Source organism: Eptesicus fuscus, chromosome 14, assembly GCF_027574615.1.
Source record: "Eptesicus fuscus isolate TK198812 chromosome 14, DD_ASM_mEF_20220401, whole genome shotgun sequence".
NCBI classification, from domain to species: domain Eukaryota; kingdom Metazoa; phylum Chordata; class Mammalia; order Chiroptera; family Vespertilionidae; genus Eptesicus; species Eptesicus fuscus.
The window spans coordinates 7,466,356-7,489,766 of record NC_072486.1 but is presented as its reverse complement, the minus strand read 5'-3'; the positions used below and the strand labels follow the sequence as shown (position 1 = coordinate 7,489,766).

Here is a 23,411-nt window from a genome sequence, read left to right as displayed (position 1 = left end):
GACAGCATGGAGGGACCTGGAGAGTATCATGCTAAGAGAAATAAATCACTCAGAGAAAGACAAGTATCACATGATCTCCCTCATATGTGGAATCTAATGAACAAAATAAATTGATGAACAGAGTGGATCCAGAGACATAGAAGCATGGGACAGAGTGGGGAATCTCGGAGGGAAGGCAGGGAGGGTGTGTGGGTGGGAAGTAATCAACCAAGAACCTGTGTGCATATATGCATGGCCATGGCCACAGGCAATGGGGCAGTGAGGGCCTGGGGTGGGAGCAGGATGGGCTGGAGGGGGTCAATGGAGGGAAAAAAAAAACCAAACAGGAATATGTAACACTTTCAACAATAAAGAATTATTTTAAATTTTTTTTTTAAAAAAAAAAAGCAGTGTAAAATAATTTTGAACCCTTTACCTGCTCTGTGGTGTGATCCAATAGTTAGTATAACAGAATGGAAGACCAGAAATCTGAGTTCAAATGCAGGATTGTTGGTTCAAAATTAAACCTCGAAGCCTGTTGGGTGAAATTTGAAACTGGCCCCATATATGGGGGCGAGAGAGACTGAAGAAAGGCAGAGCACTCCAGGTTAGTAGGTGGCAGGCTTGATAAACCAAAGAAGTAACTTAACAAAGTTCTGAGGAAAACTAAAAGCCTTGGCTTAGCAACTAGCTGCCTGTTCCACAGTGCCCTCTGGCGACCAGCTAATGTCATACATGATTTTTCTTATTAAACTCGAGAATAAAATGTCTAGTAATCAAAGATTCAGCCAGCAACACCTCGGATAAAGTAGGTTGTGTTTTCCGACCATTCTCTGCTCCAGCCTCATGCCTGCTGACCTCACACTCCTCACGACTGGAGTAGACAGAGCACAGACCTGGGGATGTTGCTGGGCTGAGATAAGTGCTAGCCTCCCATTCTGTCAATCAGCCATGGCAGCCAAACTCAGCCTAATCACCATTAATCCTTCCTTTCCACATTTCACTGATTCAGTATTTAGGAGTGTCTTTTCCTTAGTAACATAATTATCTTTTTTTTTTTTACTTTTTTTTATTGAGGTATTATATGTGTACATATCTTACCATTGCCCCCCCCCGACCCCACACCCATACATGCCCTCACCCCCCAGAGTTTTGCGTCCATTGTTTATGCTTATATGCATAACATAATTATCTTTACAAAAAAAAAACAACAAACAACAACAACTCAATCTTGAGGCTGACCCAGAATAAAATTCCTAATCAGAATCTTTACGACCTTATCAAAGAGGTGAAGCCTGTATCCATTTACTACTTAATGCACATAAGGGTTTTCAGTATGTGTTTCTTACCTCACCACATACATTCTTAGTTGAACAATGCTTCACTGTCCTTTATACATTTATTTATATTTAATAGTTCTATCATTATCCCATTAATAACAAATCTACATTTATAAAGTCAATAAGAATATGATCTGCTGTTAGCAGCTGTGCATCACTGCAGATTGCCCAGGACCAAACCAGACAGAGTCGGACCTGCATTACCACCATTTGTCCACCATCCAGAACTGAAATGTCAGTGCTGACATGTACACATAAGGAACTGTTGGACATTGAAATTGGGTCTCAAAAGAACTGTTGGCCCAGAAAGAAACTCACTACACACTGATTCATTTGCCTGTCACCATAACCATTATTGCTTGTCTCATTTTCGGTTCTTATAAGTGTATTTCTAATAGCACATGATCTCACTCATCTAGGGGAAATAATGAACAACATAGACTGATGAACAAGAACAGACCCAGAAACAAGGAGGTATGGATCAGACTGTCGGGCCTCGAGGGGAGGGGAGGGAAGAGTGGGGGTAAAGGGGGAGATCAACCAAAGGACTTGTGTGCAGGCATATGAGCCTAACCGGCGGTTAAGGACAACAGGGGGGTTGGGGCATGTGTGGGGAGGGGTGTGGGATGGGAATGGGGGTATGAGGACAAATATGTGATACCTTAATCAATAAAGAAATTAAAAAAAAAAATATGATCTGCTTATTCCTAGCATCTCTCTGTAGAGACAGCTTCAGTAGAGGAAACAGACTAATGAAGTTCCACACTGGACCTCAGTTTTAGATATATATTTTCGTCTATGACTCATTCACCACCAGTCTCTACCATTGGTCCATATCTGGGTCTCTTTCTTTGCTCATTTCTACATTTGTATCAATTAAATCACTAATTCATTGGTTGTAATTAAAAATACATGGTTCACAAAAACTCAACAAGATCCTTGAATATCCCTAATGTCACTTTATGAAATTAAAAAAAAAAAATTAAGATATTCAGATGATGGCAGCGCTGGTTGTGTAAGTGGCAGCCAAACTCTATAGTTTCTGATCCAAGGGTGCAACAGGATCTGTTTGCCCTGAAAACAGGACTTTGCATGGCATGACCTGTTTGAGGACACTGTTCAAGACAGTATAATGCAAAGTCACTTCTGAAGTCTCCATGACGACTATCACGTATAAGCACTGAGAAGTGGTGGAAGGGTGGGGGACTTGTAGGACTTCCTGGAGGAAGTTACGCTTGAAGAGAAATCAAATAATGTTTAAAGTCAAGGGCATTCCCACAGGGGCCCAACAAAAGTCCAAACAGTCAGCATTACAAATTCTGTGTTACTAAGGCAAGATCTAGATGTGGTTGTCAAGGTCAACAGGTATCCCTCCCTCATGGTCTCAAGGGACTTGGGCTTTTGTTGTACAGAGGGTAAGTTACTGAAAGGCTTGAAAGACAAAGTGTCACATGACTATATTCTACATTTTAAATAAATCACTCGAATGCTCTAATGGCATAGAGGATAGATGCACGGGAGTGACAGGAAGCTGTCAGGAAGACAAAGGAAGTTGTATTAGTACAGCAGAGACTTGAGTGGACCAGTAATCAGCACCCCTCTTCCAAGATTGAGGTCTAAACCAACTGAGAAAAAAGGCAAAATGGTAAAGACAGGGGTCAAAATATCATTTTTATTGACAGATGATAGATGATGTAGTTTATATCTGTGGGCTGCAGTTAACTTGTTAGTCTGGAACTCCCAAATTATTCAAATGTACTACAAAACCACAGGCCTGCTGGACACCCCAGACTTCATGTCTTCATGCAGACCCCTATAAGTCACAGTACCTACTTGAATTTTGGAAAAGTGTAAGCAGATGGGAGAACCATACCCTCATCTTTATTACTTTTAAAGACTAGATTAAGAGACAGTTTTATCTGTAGGCAAGTGAACTTCCTATTACTGAACCCCAGAAGTCAACGGGGCCACCTGGCCACAGACAAGATAACTGCAGGCCTCCCTAAGTGAGGTCAGGCTGCTCCGACACTCAGAGCATGCTGGAACCAAGAGCATGTGCTCCCTGCAGGCAACAAACTCCTGGAAGGAAAAAAGAAAGAGCTGAGCATGACGACCGCAGATAGAGAGTAAAAGGGTGGTAAGAGGATGATATTACATCACTTAACCTCCCTCCAAAAGGAAAGAAGCAACGGGAGAGAAAGCATTCCTCCAACGAGGGTCAGAAGCAGTGGCTCCTGAGAACCAACCATTAAACTTTGGGGAAGTTTGCAAGCCAGCTGTTAAACCCTGGGCAGCGTGAAATCAGCCACAGCAGGAGTACTTACACCATGAAAATAAAATAAAATAAAAAAAATACCACAAATCAGTGCTTTGCTTTTAGAAAATAAAGTTGGTCCTTTTCTCATGTGGAAACATTAAAACTGAAGATGGACTCAAGACTTAAACAAAGAAAATATAAAGTACCAAGAAAACATTACAGCAAAGGAGGTCTTTCTAATCATGTATACCATAGACAAAAACCATAGAGGACAAGACCAACATATGACTACATAAAATATTTTTTTATTTGTCAAAAAGGGTACCCCTAACAGGCAAACTACAAACTGGGGAATTTACCTGCAAAATACATGACTAAGAGGAACTATTAAGAATTCTTACAAATTAGTAAGAAACAAGACAAGCATCTCAATGGCAAAAGCCTCATAGACATAATCCACAAAATACAAAATTAGTAAAGAAAATTTTAAACATACCAAATTTTGCCTATCACAATGACAAAAAGAGAAGAGAGAACATAGCCAATGGTAGTATATAAAGTGAAAAACCGCTGACAAACATTTTGTTAGTAACATGACAATATATACCTTTTGACAGTACACACTTCTGAATTTCTTCTAAGCAAAATAAAAATGTATAAAGATTTAGCTAGACTACTGTGGCCAATAATAAGAATAGGCTAAATAAGCTATGGTAAACCCATTTAATGAAATACTGTGCACACATTAATGTTGCTGAAATATGACACACAAAGACATTCACCACTTAAATTTTTAAAAACTCTTCAATGGAGGCCACAAAACAGCATAATCAGGACGAACAAGTTTTTGTAAATATAAAATGTGTACTGATAAAGTCTAAGAGGATAGACAGCAAAGTATGATGTTTTCCTTTTCATTTGTCTGCATTTCTACAATGTGCACAGATTACCTGTCTGTTTTGCTTGTTTGTTTTTAAGAGAAGTTACTGAAACTTGAGTGCAGTAGAAAAATCCTAATTTCAAAGCATCACAGTTTGAACTAAATTGAATAATTTCAGGTTAAATGCAACTGTTCAAAATCCAAAGTTCACCATTTTGTTGGGAACAATTTTTGAGAACCAAGTGGTCATATAAATAAGGAAACAAATGTAAAATGACAAGAGAGCAACTGACAAAATAACCACAAGCTTTGTTCCAATGGCTATTGCAGTATAATAAATAAATGACAATTAACCAAAACCACCTTTATTTTAGTCTTCAATGTTCTTTTTCCCCCCAAGATCCCAAGATAAACATGATTAACTTAAAAAATGGCATTTACAATGCCTCTTCAAAGCATTCCCCTTTAACAGGAAACTTGGCTTCACAGAATCCAGACAGTGAAAGGTTTAAAAAAAATATGTTGTTGTCATCATAAGACAAAACCGAATCTAATGTAAGTCAAGGAAATCCATTCATACTTCAGGTCCTTCTCCTCCAGGAACCAGCTGCAAAGGAGAAAGAGTTGAATAACACCACCACTACCACCATTTAAAGACACCTACTGAGAGCTCTCCTTGACCAAAGCCGCTTTGCCTCTGCCCCTCCCTCACATCCCCATTTTCTCCACGGCCCCATCACAATTCCACCATCAGCAATTAATACTTAGTGCCTCAACAATAATCCTTAGTAACATACATTATTAAAAAGTACAAGCAAACGCATCTTCAGGCCTAATGTCATCATCAATAGCTCAGCTTTCGAGCCCTGACCACCAGAGCGTCCCTATCCCATCTAAAGCACCACTGGGCCGGGAACACTTGGTCAAGCAAGGTAGCTCTGTGATCCCTTCCCCACAAAAAATGGTCTAACGTCGAAATAAAACAGCTTTACTGTCTTACCATTGTTATATTATTTCCATTTAGCAAAATCTGGTCTAATTTAGTGATCCTTCTTCCTTCTGGTGTGATTTCACTAAACGAATAGATTAAAAAAAACAGAGTCAAGATAAACAGATAATCAAAACCAACATTTTGACCCCTAAAAAAGTTATTATTGTATATAAATGAACATGAGGTCAGACAATTGTATCAACCGTTTTCAGAGACACAAGTTATCTCCTAGATGATGTACTATCTTCCCCCAAGGCAACACCGTGGACTGACTGGCCCAAGGCCCACATCGACTAGGGCTGATCTTCGTAAAAGAAGCTGGAACTTGCCAAGGAGATCAAATATGAAATAAAAGGTTTACTATCTTCACTCTTTTACTATTACTTAGTATTGATTCCTATCCATTAAACCAATCCACAGTCATTTCAATTTTGAAAGCAGATACCTGTTGCGATCTTTATGTTGAGTCATCATTTACATTTTATATTATACATAAATTACATTAAATGCTCTATCAACTCCTTGATTTGACCTGAGCCCTATTTTAGTATCTTTTATCTTAAATATAATTTCCACTAAATTAGTCTCCACTAATTTCCTAGTAATTTAGTAACATTTCATTAAGTAACAACCCTCAGATCCAAATTTACTAGCATTGTGTCAGTAGATAAAATTTCTAGTAGTAATTCCAACAGGCAATGTTTTCTCACACATTATATTACTGACAACAGTACTAAAATTGCCTTAAAGAGGGATTCTCCACCCTGGCCCTGACAATTCTTTAATTTTTAACACTACTTACAACTCAGTGACATCTTCCAGTACCATATCTGAAATTTGTGTTAAGGAAATAATATATGAGGTGAAATTTACTCTGGCTTTCTGCCTTTATTCAGTTTCAATAGTAACATTTAACACAATAGCTTGAATTCAAAAAGCTTGTGATTGGTAGGAACTTTATCGTCTTTCAGTTACACATCCACTTAAAATACTATTACAGCTTCCCTGAGAATGCATTGATTTTTCTTATAGTTATCAGTAAGAAGACTGTCTATAGTTCTTACTTCCGTTCTTAAATACTGAAGAAAAACTCATACCACCACTGTCTTTTAAAAGGATACTGACAAAGTCATCAAATCCTAGAAGAGTGCCAACTATTTCCTTATCACTCTTCATCACGATGTGAATTCTTGATCCTATACACTTGTCCACAAGCTCTACGTATTTTTTAAGGGAGAAGAAAAAGATTATTTACCAACTCATTACGACAATAAATATTTGGGTGCCTATTGGCACTTATTACTTGCATATGGTGAAAGATAAACCAGGGAAAGTATTCATTCTAAAACTTCAGGCTTTACACCACATATCTCTGTTCAATCACTACATTACATTAAAGTTTCCCCTGCTCTCCGCTCACCTCAATTTTGTAGCAATTTATCATGGTTGTGGTTTTATATTAGACTAGAGACCCGATGCATGGATTCGTGCACCGGTGGGGTCCCTCCGCCTGGCCTGCGGGGATTGGGCTGAAAACAGCTCTCCAACATCCTCCGAGGGGTCCCAGATTGCGAGAAGGCGGTTCTCGGGTGAGGTTCTTGGGTGATGCGGGCTCCCTCCTCTCTGGTTCCAGGTGCGTCACCCGAGAACCACAGCTGCCAAGTCACCACAGCTGCCAAGTCACCACAGCTCAGCAGCTCCTGCGTTGAGCATCTGCCCCCTGGTGATCAGTGCATGTCATAGCTACCGGTCAGATGGCCCAATGGTCTGCAGGTCACTGAGGCTTTTATATAGAGAGATTGCTTAACACAGGAACTCCTCTCTAGACTCAGCCCATGAAAGCAGAAACAGGTTGTCTTTCCTTATCCCTGGGTCCTCAACGGACAGTGCCTGGCATATGCTGAGTATTCAGTTTGTCATGCATGGAGGGACCTGGAGAGTAGTAGGCTAAGCTAAGTCAGTCAGTCAGAGAAAGACAAGTACCACATGATCTCATTCACATGTGGAATCTAATGAGCAAAATTCACTGATGAACAAAATAGATCCAGAGAAATAAAAGCATGGAACAGACTGAGAATCTCAGAAAGAAGATTGGGATGGGGGTGGGGTGGAGGGAGAGATTAATCAATGAACTTATATGCATATATGCATAACCCCTGGACACAGACAATAGTGTGGTGAAGGCCTGGGGAGGGGGGCGGCGGAGAGCAGGATGGAGGGGAGTCAATGGGGGGGGGGGGGAAGGAGGGACATCTGTAATACTTTCAATAATAAAGATAACTTTTAAAAATAGTTTGTTATTGAAAAGTAATTTCTTAAAAAGACTGTCAAATGGAGAAAAAACTTGTCCCAGCCACACCCACTAACTCAATCCCTCTCGGCTAGCAAATACTAGGGAGCGAGGCACAACTGCCTTCACCGGAGACTCCTGGTGGCTGCCTCCCTCACCCTGACTCTGCCCTGTCCTCTGCGGAGCAGCTCGCACATCTCTCCAGCCGGCCGGGCGCTGTCTGGTGTGAGGTTTATTTGTCCAGTCTCCTCTCCCCTCCACTGGTGTGTGTGCTAAAGGCGGCAATGGCCGTGACTTAAATGTGTCGAATCGTGCCCAGCCACGGGGTGGTGCGCAGATGCTCCAGAACTGCTTGTGGAATGAATGAATGAATGAATGAATGAATGAATGAATGAATGAATGAATGAATGAATGACAAACAGGGCGAGTTTCCAGTTTCCTCGTCTAGGCTCCTTCCAGAGCCCAGTGCTTCCCTCCATAAGCGGCCAGATAAGTGACGGGGTCTATCTGGGGAGCTTTCAAACGCCAGGCTGAGGAGTGGGGCTGCTCACGGCGAGGAAGGCTGGCGACGCCTTTCCCCGGCGTGGACCTTCCCGGGGACCCCGTGGTTCGGGCCTACAAGACCCTGCACGCTGAGGAGGCGGGCGGCCTGGCACCGCGCAGACGTGCGGCCTGGAGACGAGCCGCGAGGGGAAAGCATTTTCCTAACCCTCGGCCGGGGCTGCCCCGGCCCGCGGCCCCGTGGCCCCCAATCCTAAGCTTCAGCTCCTCGCCCCCGTTTCCCGCAGGACCACCGTTACCTAGAGGCAGCAGCTGCGACGGGTTAGTGGTAGCGTTAGCCGCCATGGCGACGCCGGAAGTGCACCGACGTCAGGACTGCAAGTTTGAAAGAGCGCGCTTCCGCCTCCCCGCCCCCGCCCCCGCCCCCACGCGGCCCGGGCAGGCCCGACCAATCTAAGGCCGAGCGTGCGATCGGGCCAGTCCACGTGGATCCCACCCGCGTCCTTTTCCCCGGCAGTGAGATTCCCGGGACATATTTCTGTCCTCTGACCATTCTGTGGTCTCGACAGGTACCCACGCTCCCCTCCAAGTTTCTGAGGGACGTTGAAAATACCCTACCTTGTGAATAAGTTCATTTGAAGGCACTAAGGAATCCCACAATTGGCATTTTTTTGTAAGCTTTTGCAGGGTGGGGGTAAATTGTTTCTTTTTATTTTTCTACTGTAGTTAGTTCATTTTTCTTAACCTTGTTATATCGAGGAGTCTAATTTTTTTAGGCTTTTTTGTATTCACTAATTCGAAAAGGCATTGTCTAACGGGCAACCACCTGATGGCGCTCCATGTTAATGTCATCACTCTTACAGCTTTTGCACTTTTTTGAATAGAAAGCAAATTCTCTGCCTTACTCTATTTTACATTTATATCCTAGGAACTTAAAGCTAGTTCCAATATTTCTAACCAAGAGAGGCCAGAAGAACATTGTTTATCGATACAACAAATGGTTGTAAAGCACCCATCATTTACTCATTGAACAAATACACGAGTATTCGTTGCACACCATTTGCCCAACATTTTGCTGAGTGTAAAACGGTGTACAGAATAGAGCTACAGGGTCGTCTGCCCTTGTAGGAGCTTGAGGATGTATGGGGGAGAGAGACGACTAACAAACATGTACAAGGCACATATAATTTAATATATTAAACAAAAAGACCTCTTTTAGCTTCAAGATTTCTAGATAAGTAGGTATGATTTAAGGCAAATGTCGGTGAGGAGGTTCAGAAGCCCTCACAGATGGGCCCTTGAGTTCAAAACCCTATAAGACTCAACCTCATTTGAAACCCCAAGCCAGTCCTGGCTTTTTGCATCCCGTAAATATTAAGCACCTACTGTGTGCCAGGAAACTTAACAAATACACTTACTCCTAATCTTTATGGCTAGCCTCTGAAGCAGGTGTTAGGATGACGTTCCTCATACTCAGAAAGATTAAGTAATTTGCCCACTGACCATATAGAGAAGCTTGGGAAGCTTCAGAGGAGTTCACAGGAGTCTAGTCCTGGAAGATGGATAAGAATTGGATAGGCAGAAAGGGGCAGGAGCAGCATTCCAAGCAGAGAGACTGCCATGTGCAGTTGGCATGTGCCCACCTCCAAACATCTCCTATTGCACTTTCTTTTACTCTTACATATTTTCTCTAAGTTTGGCATAAAACCCTTCCTTTCCCAAATGTTTACCTTAATAACTCCAGTCCTTGATGATTCTACTTTATTACTCTTGGGATGCTCTGCCCCCAAGTTCTGAGAAATCCTGTTCATCCTTCAAGGCCAATGAGACTTTCTCTGGGAAGCTTCTCTGGCTTGCAGACTTGGTGGGCTCTCACTATCCTGCAGCGATGTTAATGGTTCTTGGCGTGCTCTCAATGTATTCCCTTCTAATTACCTCTCCAAGGGGTTACCGCCTCCACAAAAACTGTGAGTTCTTCGGAGTCAAGAATTTTCGGAAGCAGTATGATGATTACATCGATTGGTTCTAAAGTTAAATTACTTTGGTTCAAATCTTGTCTCCACTACAATTCCTTCAAGTTATTTGACCTTGGGCCAGTTTAACCTTTGTAAGTCTTAATTTACCCATTGGAAAAATATACTTGTTGTACAATTGTTGTGACGGTTAAATGAGATAATCCATCAAAAGTGGTTAGCAAAGGACTGGCACATTAGTGCTTATTTATTAAATTTGAGCTATTACTGCTTACTTATCTGCGTTTCCTAATACTTAACATGATGCTTGGCTTTAGCGTGGGTGCTACAATGGCTAGTGTTGCTAGCTGGTTTCACTTTCATCTGATAGCTAGACATAAGCCACTTTAAGGTAGCAATTTCTTTTTTCTTTCTTTTTGAAATGCATGAAACTTACAACACACAGTTCCAGGTGTATTTTACAGTCTAATGAATATTCTTTAAATTGATTCTATTTCAGTCATACCCATCAATATCCTCCTAGATCTTCATAAGATTCTAAAGACAACCTGGCGGTGTGGCTCAGTGGTTGAGGGTGGACCTGTGAACAGGAGGTCACAGTGGATTCCCAGTCAGGTGTGCTCCATTCCTAGTGTGGGGCGTGCAGGAGGCAGCCAATCAACGATTCTTTCTCATCATTGATGTTTCTATCTCTCCCTCTCCCTCTCTGAAATCAATAAAAATATACTTAAAAAAAAAAAAGATTCTAAAGCCAAAGTAATGCCAAATTTGTTTGTGAAGCCCTTTTCTTTTCCTGGTTTCTCTTTCCTATCTCTAGTCTTGTTTTATTTTCTCCATACCGGAATGAGAGCAGAGACCAAATTCAAGTCATTACTTGATAAGAGTTTAAAATTCAGAAAAATATGCTTTAAGAAAAGTTAATACAGGAGCTGGAGTTACATATGCAACATCAGCAGCAGTGAGCTGGGAAGCTGAAGAAGGCTTTCTAAATCATCAATAATTGAAAATGAATTTTGACCCATCCATTCTAAGGAAAGACTGGATTATTTTTCTATTCTCTCCATTAAAAATATAAAACTGCTGTGATAGGATGAGGCAACCAAAGAAAGTACAACCAAAAAAGGTGGGGTGGGGTGGGGGGCCTGAGAATAAGTAGTCTAGAGCTGTGTCAGTGGTTAATTTTTTAAAATAAAAATAATATTTTCTAAAAAAAAAAAAAGAAAAGAAAAGTTAATACTTGGTGTTCCTTTACAGTAATGAAATGACCATTAGCAATTTTCAATACTATTGATAAAGAATAAAGAAAGTCTCTTTATACAATTAGTTCTTGCTTATCTGTGGCTTTGCTTTCCATGGTTTCAGTTACACTTGGTCAAGCATGGTCTGAAAATATTAAATGGAAAATTCCAGAAATAAACAACACATAACTTTGAAATTGCACGCCCGGAGCAGTGGAGAAATCTCCCATCATCCCTCTCATCCGATCTGGAAGTGATTCATCCCCTAGCCCAGCGTCTCCAAGCTGTACACGCTCCCGCCCATTAGTCCCTTAGTAGCCGTCCTGGTGATCAGATTGACTGTTGTGGTATCTCAGTGCTCACATATCCTTGTTTTATTTAAGAATGGCCCCAAAGCGCAGGAGTATCGATGCTGGCAATTCAGACATGCCAAAGAGAAGTTGCCAAGTGCTTCCTTTAAGTGAAAAGGTGAATGATTTCAACTTAAGAGGGAAAAGGGGGACTCCTGTAATCTGAGAAAGGAGATAGAGTTCATTTACGCCCGTAGAGTTCATGGAGATTGCAGGAAGGGAGTGGTTTTATTTTATCGTGTTGTTTCCTGAGGCAAGATACAAAAGAAACAACAAGCCCATTCCAGATGGAGAGTTCACTTTGAATGAACTTGAAAACATGTCCTAGCTGGATGTCTCCAGGGTTTTTCTCCCTTTAGCTCTCATAGAGCAGTCTCAAAATAGAATTTATATCCAACATAAATATAGGTAACTAGAAGAGGCTCTTCAGTGTATTATGTGTTCAGAAAAGCATTTCTTACTTTTTCCCTGGAGAAAAATATCATAAAAATACAAGCAAGTTTCCTGTCATAATAATGTTCAGAAAGTATTCCATTATGTCAAATTGTTATTTCCAATCTTGATAATCTCCTTCCAACACTTCTTCTAATAGAGGATAAATTTCTGTTTGTTTGTTTTTTTCTCAATACATATTTGTCCTTATAGACATCTTATGAATGAATTTGTGATATTAATGCAACTCAAGAAATTAATATAAAAGTTGTTCTTCTACACTGTTAAATGGGCCAGTCTGTATGTTTAGAGATGGAAAATTTCTGGAAATTCCCTTGCTTATTTTCACTCCTGATATCTCCCACAATGTAGCTTCTTTGCTTGCAGCATATTTTAAATTATATACTTTTTAAACATTTATGCAATACAATAGTTATGAACAAATTATTTAATCTTAGTTGGGAACCCCAGGATGCAAAGTGATACAGAGTTTTTTAAAGCTGTTATTGGGCCTCCAGCACAATGAATTAAATAATTGGGGTTCACTATAGATACAGAGTTCTAGAATGCCCTACCCTTACTTTTTTTTAAATGTTCAATTACATTTTAATTTTAGCTATTCCAATTGTGAAAAATATCAAGTCAGATGGAAGAAAATGGTAACATATTCTACATATAGGGAATAATATAGTTTCACACAGTTCTGAGCCAACGCCAAGAATTTTGTAATATGGAAATGATAGCAACATCTTAAAATTTTTCTACAGTATTTTTATTAGCATCAAAACAGTTCTACTGAATCATATAAACTAAACTTGGTCACAGGAAGCTTACTCTTTTCCTCAGCTATACTTAGATTAGAATGCAGGTCCTTAAATGTCAAGGCCAACAGTGAAAAATATCAACTACTTAGGTTGTTTAAACTAAGGGAGGTGCAACTATAATGATAAACTTTACAGCCAATTATTGTAATGATCTCAAATTCTATTTGAAGCAGGCACCTATCTTTAGTTTACTCCCAAACTGCCCTGGATAAGACTTGTTAAATCGGTTAGTGTTTCCATTATGCACTTTACATCGGCATAGGATGAGATTCAATGCTTGTTAAAAAATTGAAGTAGTATAACAGCAAGGAAATTAAAAACTCTAGTGACAACAGCTCCCATATATTTTGTGCTGACCAGAGCACTAAACCCAGAAACAAGATAGACTGAAAATAATGTTGTTGTTTTCTTTCTTTTTAATGTTGTTGTTTTAGTAGCAGGATTAGAATAATCATTTTACAGGTCTCCCTGTAAACTTCCTTTTTGTCAAGGATATTCTGCTTCAGGTGTTGAGTCGCTTCCAAATTTCTATAGACAGTATTTAAATAGGAAGAAAAACAAAAACATAGAACGAAGCAAAAGAGAAATACTGGGCAAGCATTTAAATATTGAATACACAGACAGAACAGCACCGATATGTCATCCAATATTTAAGGATAAAGGGTAGAGAGACCCTAGGCCAGAGAATCCAAGGAAAGGAAGTGAAGGAATGCACAGAAAACACGTTAAAAAGGACGTAAAGTTGAGGCAAGATGTGGGGCGGGGCGGAGATGTGAAGGAGGAAGAAGAGAAGGAATAGGAGGAGGAAGCAGGTGGCTAGGAGAACAGGGGACAGGTGTGCAGGGAAGTCACTGCAGGCCCCGCCCCCGGCCCCGCCCCGCTCCTTAGGCCCCGCCCCCGCCGCGGGGGCTGCGTCGGCTGAGCGCCCGGAAGCAGCGGAGGCTGACGAGCGCGGCGGCGGCGGCGGCCGGGGGGCGGGGCGGAGCCGCGGGAGCCTCAGCCTCTCCAGGCCCCCGGCGCGGCCTCATGCGGCGCCCTGGTGACACCTGAACTCCACCGATCGCCGGCCGCCTGGGCACCGCCGCTCACCCGGCCGCCGCCCGTGGCGGTTGAAGTCGCGGTGGTGCGAGCCCGCGGCGGCTGCCGCCCATGGAGAAGGCCGGGCGGGGCTGCGATGGCGCCCCGCGGGGGCCCGTTCTGCACATCGTGGTGGTCGGCTTTCACCACAAGAAGGGCTGCCAGGTGAGGAAGGGGCCCGATCGCCCCCGCCCCGCCCCCCCCCCCGGCCGCCCGGGCGTCCTGTCGCCCGGCAGCGCCCATCCCCTCCGCCCCGTCCCCCCTACCGCGCCCTCGGTCCTGCTTCGCCTCCGAGCCCGCCTCCTCTCTGCAGCTCCTCCGCTCGCCCACCTGCAGCCGGCCCCACGCTCCCTTCTTCCTCCTGCCCCGGGACCGTTGCACTCGGCAGCGGGGGAGCTGTGTGTTGGTGTGTTGGGGTCGGTAGGTGTTTGGGTTCTTGGGTGGAGCGGGAGGAAGGAAGGGGAGATCCGCCCCACGCTCCCCCACCCCCTCCCCCGTCCATCTCTGTCTCCGTTGACTTTCTGGGCGCCCACCCATGCCGGGCGCCCTCGGGAGAAGTCGGCTCTTGGGCTGCGTTTGCAAGGGACTGAGCTCGCGGGGCTGCCACACGGATGCCTCGGGCCGGTGGAGGCACCTGCCGCGCGGTGACCAAATCCACTTCCTTTGTTTACCTTGGAAGCCCGGGGCTCGGCGGCCCGGGGAGGTGTACGGGCCCCGCCCCGCCTTCCCATTGGGCCTTGGTCTGGCCATTGGATCCCGTCCCGCTCCTGCCTGTAGGTGAGCGGTTGACCTCCCCGGCTCCAGTGCCATGAAAGAAGTGCACGCACCGAGCGAAGAAATGTGCAAATACAAAGCCATTTTTAAGCTTCTGCACGGAATGGCAAAGGGAACAATGGCACCTTTGCAGCCGATGCAGTGAAGGCAAGGGAACAAAATAGAGGCAGGGTTCGAGAAGGAGCACAGACCCTGGAAGGCCGTGAGGTCACAATGTCCTGGCGAACAGGAAATGGAAGTGTTTAAAATATCGAAAATGCTCATTGCTGCCACTAGGCAATGGGGCATTTTCTTTCTTGTATGTCACAGGAATGTAACATTTTAGAAGACGTCTATGGGCAGAATTTAAGTTTGTTAGAAGGATGAAAACAGAAAAAAAATGATGGAGGAAGTGAGAAGATGGCTGTGTGTTTTAAAGACTGCTTGCCATTCCTTGTCCCTCGGGTGGAAATGGCATTGAGAGGCGTTATTCAGTGCTATATCTGAAACATCCCAAGCGGCCGGACATTATAAGGTTTTAAAATGTGACCCTGTATTTACAGGTGAGAGAATAGATATTTGAGTTTGCATCATGGCATGCAAAGTGTTCATCATCATCAGGTCTTTAAACTTGGCAGCTTTAATCTTGTCACTTTATAACTTCCTTTGGATATGGGCGCAGTAACTGAAGCTTGGAGGCAGTAAAATGATCTCGCCGAGGTCACACTGCACGACAGCCCAGGCGTCGGACTTACCATCGCTCTGGCACCTCCTGTGTGCATTCTGCGGGGCCCTGTGGCATTTAGGAGACTTTCGGGGTAAAGTAAGCAGTGGCAGCCCCACTTCAGAACCAAACTGTTTTAAAGATAAAAAAAAAAAGAAGGAACTATTGGTAGGAGATACAATAAGATCTTTTCATTTTTGCTGTCATCTAAAGTCGAGATTAATTATTATGTGGTATATCTGTTTTACGGGCAAAAGTAACATCATTTTTATTTCCAGAGAGGAAAAATGACTTTATTTTATTTTTAATATATACTTTTATTGCTTTCTGAGAGGAAGGGAGAGAGAGAGAGAAATCATTGATCGGCTACCTCCTGTGCAACCCTCACGGGGGTCGAGCCCACAGACCCGGCATGTGCCCTGACCTGGGATCATCCTGGTTCATAGGCTGCCGCTCAACCACTGAGCCACACGGGCTGGGCTTGCTTTACTTTAGAAAACCAAATGCAGTGCTGCTGCTTGGAGATTGAAGACAACTGGACAACAGATCGTGAGGTGCAGGAGGCACTTGGGGCTGAAGTAGCGCCCTGGCATTTCTGGGGATGTGTCTGGTTTGGGGTTTCAGCGCTGAGGTTTAGAATGTGACCGGTTCTGTAAAAGGAACACTGTGCTGGCGGTCAGGGTGTCCTGGCCTCATAGCCCCCAGACCTCCAGCAAGTCCAAACTGCTGATTTTTTTCTGTACCTTATTTCTTCCTGAGGAGTTTGGACCTGGCTGGGATCCTCAGAGGTCATCTACTCCAGGGGTCCTCAGACTTTTTAAACAGGGGGCCAGTTCACTGTCCCTCAGACCGTTGGAGGGCCGGACTATAGTTTAAAAAAAACTGTGAACAAATTCCTATGCACACTGCACATATCTTATTTTGAAGTAAAAAAAACAAAACGGCAAAAACACCCGCATGTGGCCCGCGGGCCGTAGTTTGAGGACGCCTGATCTACTCCATCCCTCTTAAATTTACAGGTGAGTCAGCTGAAACCCAGAAAGGTTAACCCTTTGCCCTCGCTTGCTTTTTTCTCGATTCCTTTATTCTACTCGGGATTTAATTTTTTAAATACCCCAGATTTTACAAAGCGCGGCAGTAGAATAAAAAACTGGAGTTTCTTTTCATACAAACTTATTTATTGGATTTTTTTATATTTCAAATTATTGATACTTTCAATAACCGTCACACTTGACATCCGAGTGCAAAAGGTTAAGTGACTCAAGCACACTTCCAGCTCATTTGGTGCTATCAGGAAAACCAGAGCCTGGACCATAGTCAAAAGCGGTAGAACCAGATTTTATTCAGAAAAGCTGTTGCAAGAGGGAAAAAGGGATCTCACTATAGAACTAGGCTCGATTCTGAATACAACAGGGAACAGCGGGAATTGATAGGCCAGGAGCAGATTGGGGGTTGGTGAAGGGGGGTTTCTGGCTAAACCAAACAGGCTTCTTGCTAAAATCAGACCGTGCAGAGACAACAATCAGTATGTCCGGTGTTTCAGAGCGTCCGGTTGTGTAAGATTTCCCTCGGGATGTACTCACCAACTACCTTCTTCTCCATCTGAAGACGGTCCTCCCAGGTGCGGGGCCCAGGGTGCATGGTCACTGACCTGTGACTCTGACTTCAGACGGCGGGAGGGCGCTCCGTCAGGCTGGCCTTCCCATGTGCCAGATGCTGCCGGTCATGCTGATCACCAGTTCTTTCCGTGCACTGCGATTATTCATAGCGAAAATTCCCATACTTGGGTGTCATTTGCCATTTTTAGATCCAAGGGAACCAAAGTAAAACCTTTGTGTGAAGAAATGGCTTGCAGCAGTCTGCTGGGCTAATTAGGCCTGATGCCTTTGCGTAGGGGGATGCATTAAATCTCTGTAGGCTCTCCTGTTAAAAAGCTGCTCTAGAGCGACGGCCATGATACAGGAGTGAGGTCCACTCACCTGGACCACAGGGTAAAGCTCTCTTCCAGTACAGCCGTGCTGAGGGCCCCCAAACGAGGCATGTAGACAGATGTTCCAGCATCTTGTCTCCAATTGTTTTTCACCTTGGAGGCCTTCAGATATATTTTAATGAAATATATTTTAATGAAAAATTCCTCCATTTAAATTAAAGTGAACATCTAATAATTTTATCACTTGGCCATTGTTTTTCACGTTTATTGGGATAATTTGCAGGAGTGAATTCTTTCGAAGATAATATTAATTTCTAGTGGTGATAATTCTAGTTGATGGCTATACTTAACATTTAGAACACTTTTGTAAGTGAGTGAAAGTACTACCAAGATATCTAAAATAGTTTTGAGATATTTATCTATTCCCGTTCTTTTCCTGAAATTTTTTAAAAACTGAGTATTTAGCAAAGGAGCCTTCTTCCTTAAAAACTCATCTGAAATTAGTCTTTGACACGATATACTTTATGGGCTCCTTCTCCATAGTAGTTTGCTTGTTACAGATTGTGTGTTCCAGAGTTTTACTTGTTCCTGATTTGCTTTGTGGCACTAAATAATATGAACTGTATGTGTCAGATTAGTGTATTTTTTGGCAAAATAATATAACCAAATGTATATCGATTAAACCTTTTGGTTCTTTCATAGATTGGAACTTTTTTTAAAACACTCAAATTAATAGGGAATAGTTATTTTCCAAAGTGATGTCTAAAAAGTTGGAAGTATTACTTGATTTTTTGACCACTGTTCTGATTTTGTTCTGTTCGTGGTTTTGTATACGTGGCTAGACATTTTAATTCTTGAATAAGCTGGTCTTACCAGATGGTACTTCTTTAAAAAGCAGAATTATGAAAGTACTGGAACTCCTGTTTACACCATTTCCTACGGTGAGTAAAGCAAGTAGAATGAGGGAGAGAACAATATATTTTCCTGGTGGTCTGAGTGGTCCCATCCGGGGAACATCTCCTTGGGTAACAGGATGTTGTGTTGCAAACTCGGGGGTGGGTTGTGGAGATTTGGGGGGAGGTTGTGTTAGGGTGATATTGGCACGCTCTGACCCATTCAGGTTTTGGTGACAGATGGCTGGCTGACGCATGGAGTTTGGGCACCGGCTGTGGATGAAATCCTGTGGTGACGATGATGAAACACGAAGGAGCTGTCCTTTGTGGTTCTTGTTGGAATAAGTAGGCCTTTGGAACAGAAAGAACAAACTTTGGAGAGTCAGAGGTTAGGGAAGAATAAGCCCAGAGATGTTTTAGCTACTCAGAGAAACTTGTGAAACAATGCTGCATCGCCCCCCTCCTCCCCAGCACTTGCATTTCTTGAACTTTAATATTTTAGTGAAGGTTTTTTCCTGATGTTCACCATGCTCTTCATGTGCTGCGATGATGAACATCCTGGCTTTGGAGGGCTGCGATATTAACATGTAGAGCAGGCGTCCTCAAACTGCGGCCCGCGGGCCACATGCGGGTGTTTTTGCCGTTTTGTTTTTTTACTTCAAAATAAGATGTGTGCAGTGTGCATAGGAATTTGTTCATAGTGTTTTTTTTAAACTATAGTCCGGCCCTCCAACGGTCTGAGGGACAGTGAACTGGCCCCCTGTTTAAAAAGTTTGAGGACCCCTGATGTAGAGAGTGGAATAGCTGTCATTTAGGCCTCGGTATCGCAGCTAAGCAGGGTGCGTGCCAAACTGAATAAGGGAAATTTAGAAATATCAGGAGGGTGCTTTTGTCCTCTTGTATTCCTCCCCAGTAGCTAGAAAGTGCCTACATTTCTTTCTTTGGCTTAAGTCGTCTTCTCTAGTAAATGCTTATGCATCATGGGCAACTCTCTTTCATATTAGTGATTGAGATCCTTTGCTGCGCTGGCCTTTGCCAGATAAGGGAGGCCTGCAGAAGGCCCTGGTCTACTAGGGATGGCACCACCAGAGGGAGAAGGGGATGGACAGGCAAGAGAGTGGGGAGGGTCTTCGATTCCTTCCTCCCGTTCTACCAAAGAACCTAAACATCTACTGACCCCAACACACCATACAGCTCCTGCGCTGTTACTAAAATTGGTATTTTTAGACAGTTTTTAAGTCATATTCCAGCTGTTTTGAAAAAGTAACATTTCTTATCATAAGTAATATGTATTCACTGTAGTAGAAAAGCGAGAAAATATAGAGAAGAAAACAAGAAAACGAGCACTTGAAGTCCTGGAGAAATCCGCTCTTAACAACTTGATGATCTCCTTCCCGTTTTGTTTTGTCTTGATTCTGAGAGTCCTTTGTTAGAGCGGGGGACAGTGGAGCAAGGAGGGGCTGAGGACAGAAGGAGCGACAGGAGAGAGGCTAGGCCGGGCTGCTCCGGCCCTCTAGAAACGGAATGGGAGAGAAGCGAGCCAAGGCGGGGGCTGCTGTCACTCACTGGAGAGGCAGAGGAAAGGGGGCCTGGGTCAGGCTCAGGGGGTTAACCTGGGACAAGCTGCCGTTGCCCATTGCTCCCCTGTTTGCAATCTCGTGGGGTCCCTTAGAGTTTAGGAGATACACACCTGGGGGAAAGAGGGCAGGGGTAAAGAGTGGGCATGCGCCCAGGAGGGGGCACATGCCCGTTATTTTTTATGGATATACATAACTTTTTCCAAAAATATATTATACTATAATGAAGTCTTTATGACTTGCCTTTTTATGTAACACTGAATTATCACATTATAATCATTTTGTTTTTAAATATATTTCTATTTATTTATTTATTTTTTTTTATTTGAGAGAGAGAGAGAGAGGAAGGGGGAGAGATAGAAACATCAAGAGAAACATTGTTTGCCTTCCTCCTGTTTGCCTTTACTCCCTTTTATCCTACTGGGGATCGGGCCTGCAACCTGGGCATGTGCCCTGACCGGGAATTGAACCAGTGACCCCAACTGAGCCACACTGGCCAGGCTGAATTATAACATTTTAAAATAGCTAACTAGTATTTTATTCTGCCCTCTTCTCCAAAAGTCTCATTTATACACAGTAAGTCCATAAAAAGAATTAGAAGCTCAGAGAAAATGCTAATAAGCCTGGGGATGCCAGCACCTGGGGGCACATATTAAAAACTTTGTTCTTGCCCTAGCTGGTTTGGCTCAGGGGATAGAGCGTCAACCTGTGGACTGAAGGGTCCCAGGTTCGATTCCCGTCAAGAGCACATGCCTGGGTTGCTGGCTTGGTCCCCAGTGGGGGGTGTGCAGGAGGCAGCCAATCAATGATTCTCTTTCATCACTGATGTTTCTCTCTCTCTCTCCCTCTCCCTGAAATCAATAAAAAAATATTTTTTAAAAAACCTTTGTTCTTTCTATAAGACACAGTGTTGGAGAGACTTCATTGAACTTTCATTGATCAATTCTCCATCTTGAAAAATAATAATAAATCCAAAATGTTGCTTAATGCCTCCTCACGCCCCACCCATCCCCCATCAAAACCATAAACTGGAAGATGTAAGTATTGGGAACAAGGGAGCCGATTGATGGGGAGCAAACCTAGATCTTGGCTCACTTCTCAGGCTCCTTTGTTGGGCGTCCCCCTCCACTCTGTTCAGTGGGATGTTGGGTTCCCTCAGGGCTCCGTGGCGCCAATTACCGTCTATCGGCTGACGCTCCCAAATGTAAATCTCAGCCCACTCACTGCCACCACCACCTCCTATGCACAGGAAAATGTCGCAGCCTCTTAAATCAGCAAGAGGGAGAGGCGTACCAGTCCTTCTTCTTTTACTCCTTCCCTCCCCCCATCTATCCCGTAGGTCTGCTGATAATGTCAAATGACGTCAACAAGCGTGGCTTACCCTTACTACTGTTCTGCAGCGGCTAAAAGCGTTCCTGCCTTTCAAGATAAAATTCTCCCTTTGATCAACAGCCTTTGGCTAAGAACATTCCTTTCCGTTTCAGGTTGAATTCTCTTACCCGCCCCTGATTCCAGGGGATGGACACGACAGCCCCACCATCCCTGAGGAATGGAAGTACCTGCCCTTCCTGGCCTTACCCGACGGCGCACACAACTACCAGGAAGGTATGTCAACCGGCGGTGGGGCGGTTGGTGTCATTTTTAATTTGACAAGACATCTTAGATGCTAAGAACTTTGTAAATGAAATGCCTTTGGCCCTAGCCGGTTGGGCTCAGTGGATAGAGTGTCGACCCTTGGAGTGAAGGGTCTCGGGTTCCATTCCGGTCCAGGGCACGTACCTCCGTTGCAGGCTTGATCCCTGGTCTGCCCCGGTCACCCCTGTCAGGACACATTTGGGAGGCAACCAATCAATGTGTCTATGTGTCTCTCTCACAGTGATGTTTCTCTCTCTCTGTCTCTCCCCTCCCTTCCACTCTCTCTAAAAAGCAATGAAAAATATCCTCGGGCTAGGATTAACAAACAAATAAACAAATGAATGAATGAAAGGACAGTTGCCTCACGCAGCCTGCTGTTCAGTCATTTGGTAAAAAGGAAAAAAAAAGAAAGGACGGTTGATTGTGCTGATTTATAAAATGTTTCAGAGCTGGTTGGAGCTGACTCCTCATGCTCTAAAGGATCTACGGATCTCCAGCTGAGGGCCAGGCTTGCATTGTAACGGTTGGTGAACCTTGGCTCCTCTTGCCAGGAACCTGGCCAAAGGAAGCGATTAGCCAGATTAGGACTGGTAGCACTTCCTGCATTTGTACTTCAGACTCCTCTCAGGCAAACTAAAGGCCTCACCTGCACCAGCAGACTGACCGACCGGGGCTCTGCCTGCAAACTGACAAGGTTAGTGCCCCGGTGCCCACCTGGAAACAGCTGGCACTGCGTCTCCATCCCCGCGGCCACTGTCATCACAGCGCTCTACCTGAAAGCTTGCCAGCGTGGTGCGGACCACCCACCACCCCGGAGGGCACCGCTGTGAGGCCAGCGCTGCCTCCTACCGCCCCTAATGCGGCTCTGACAGGCTTAACGAGAACTGCATTTTATCACGTGGTAGAGGCTCTGCCAAAACACTAGGTTGGATTAACTGCTTAATTTTTTAAAAAATATATTTTATTGATTTTTTTACAGAGAGGAAGGGAGAGGGATAGAGAATTAGAAATATTGATGAGAGAGAAACATTGATCAGCTGCCTCCTGCACACCCCCTACTGGGGATGTGCCTGCAACCAAGGTACATGCCCTTGACCGGAATCGAACCTGGGACCCTTCAGTCCACAGGCCGACGCTCTATCCACTGAGCCAAACCGGTTAGGGCTAACTGCTTAATTTTTGATGAAATGGAGCAAATGTTACTATGCAGGTAAATAAACTTCAAATATCGCATTTTAACCTTACAGATTTTTTTAAAAATATATTTTATTGATTTTTTACAGAGAGGAAGGGAGAGCGATAGAGAGTTAGAAACATTGATGAGAAAGAAACATGGATCAGCTGCCTTCTGTACACCCCCTACTGGGGATGTGCCCGCAACCAAGGTACATGCCCTTGACCGGAATCGAACCTGGGACCCTTCAGTCCGCAGGCCGACACTCTATCCACTGAGCCAAACCGGTTAGGGCCTTACAGATGTTTTTATCCCAATTTTTTCTATTATGAACACTTTTAAACATGCAGAAAAGTGGAAAGACTAGTGTAGCGAATATTCCACAGTGTTCTTTGTATTTGTGCTGGTGCCCAGTTTTGCCTGTACCATTTGAAAGTCAGTTGTAAATACCATGACACCTTAGCTCTTGTTCCTTCAGCATGCATCTCCAAGAATAGGGTCATTCCCAGGATAATCCATACCAGTGTCACAGCCAAGAGGTTTGTCAGTAAGTCCATAACGCCGCTTAATACCCAGGCTGTGTTCAGGTTTCC

The 23,411-nt window shown here is 43.8% G+C and overlaps 2 protein-coding genes and 1 non-coding gene across 7 annotated transcripts in view; 1 reads left to right on the top strand and 2 right to left on the bottom strand.

The window, feature by feature from the left end:
- Positions 1–2,084: 2,084 nt before the first annotated feature.
- Positions 2,085–2,153, bottom strand: LOC114235030 (small nucleolar RNA SNORD113/SNORD114 family). The gene has a single exon (XR_003621212.2). It is a non-coding gene; the product is annotated as a small nucleolar RNA SNORD113/SNORD114 family (small nucleolar RNA).
- Positions 2,154–4,805: 2,652 nt separating this feature from the next.
- LSM5 (LSM5 homolog, U6 small nuclear RNA and mRNA degradation associated) lies at positions 4,806–8,606 on the bottom strand. 3 transcript variants are annotated; one of them, XM_054726122.1, is made up of 6 exons: positions 8,538–8,590; positions 7,896–8,085; positions 6,569–6,664; positions 6,250–6,277; positions 5,457–5,529; positions 4,806–5,063 (listed from the first exon to the last, which is right to left on the bottom strand). In XM_054726122.1, the coding sequence occupies exons 3-6, from the start codon at positions 6,621–6,623 to the stop codon at positions 5,031–5,033; spliced, it is 189 nt and encodes a 62-aa protein (XP_054582097.1). In that variant the 5' UTR covers positions 6,624–6,664; positions 7,896–8,085; positions 8,538–8,590; the 3' UTR covers positions 4,806–5,030. The 3 variants fall into 3 exon arrangements, with proteins under 3 accessions (XP_054582097.1, XP_008145672.1, XP_054582098.1); XM_008147450.3 differs by lacking the exon at positions 7,896–8,085 and having other exon boundaries at positions 8,538–8,606; XM_054726123.1 differs by lacking the exons at positions 7,896–8,085; positions 8,538–8,590 and adding an exon at positions 6,868–7,051.
- Positions 8,607–13,997: 5,391 nt separating this feature from the next.
- AVL9 (AVL9 cell migration associated) overlaps positions 13,998–23,411 on the top strand; it is a 40,252-nt gene continuing 30,838 nt past the window's right edge. For 2 of the 3 annotated variants that reach the window (XM_054725988.1, XM_054725989.1), the window contains exons 1-2: positions 13,998–14,297; positions 21,494–21,614. In XM_054725988.1, the coding sequence (XP_054581963.1) occupies positions 14,205–14,297; positions 21,494–21,614 (214 nt within the window). In that variant the 5' untranslated portion in view covers positions 13,998–14,204. Of the gene's footprint in view, positions 14,298–21,493; positions 21,615–23,411 lie in introns of those variants that run through there. The other variant, XM_054725990.1, reaches the window with a different exon arrangement.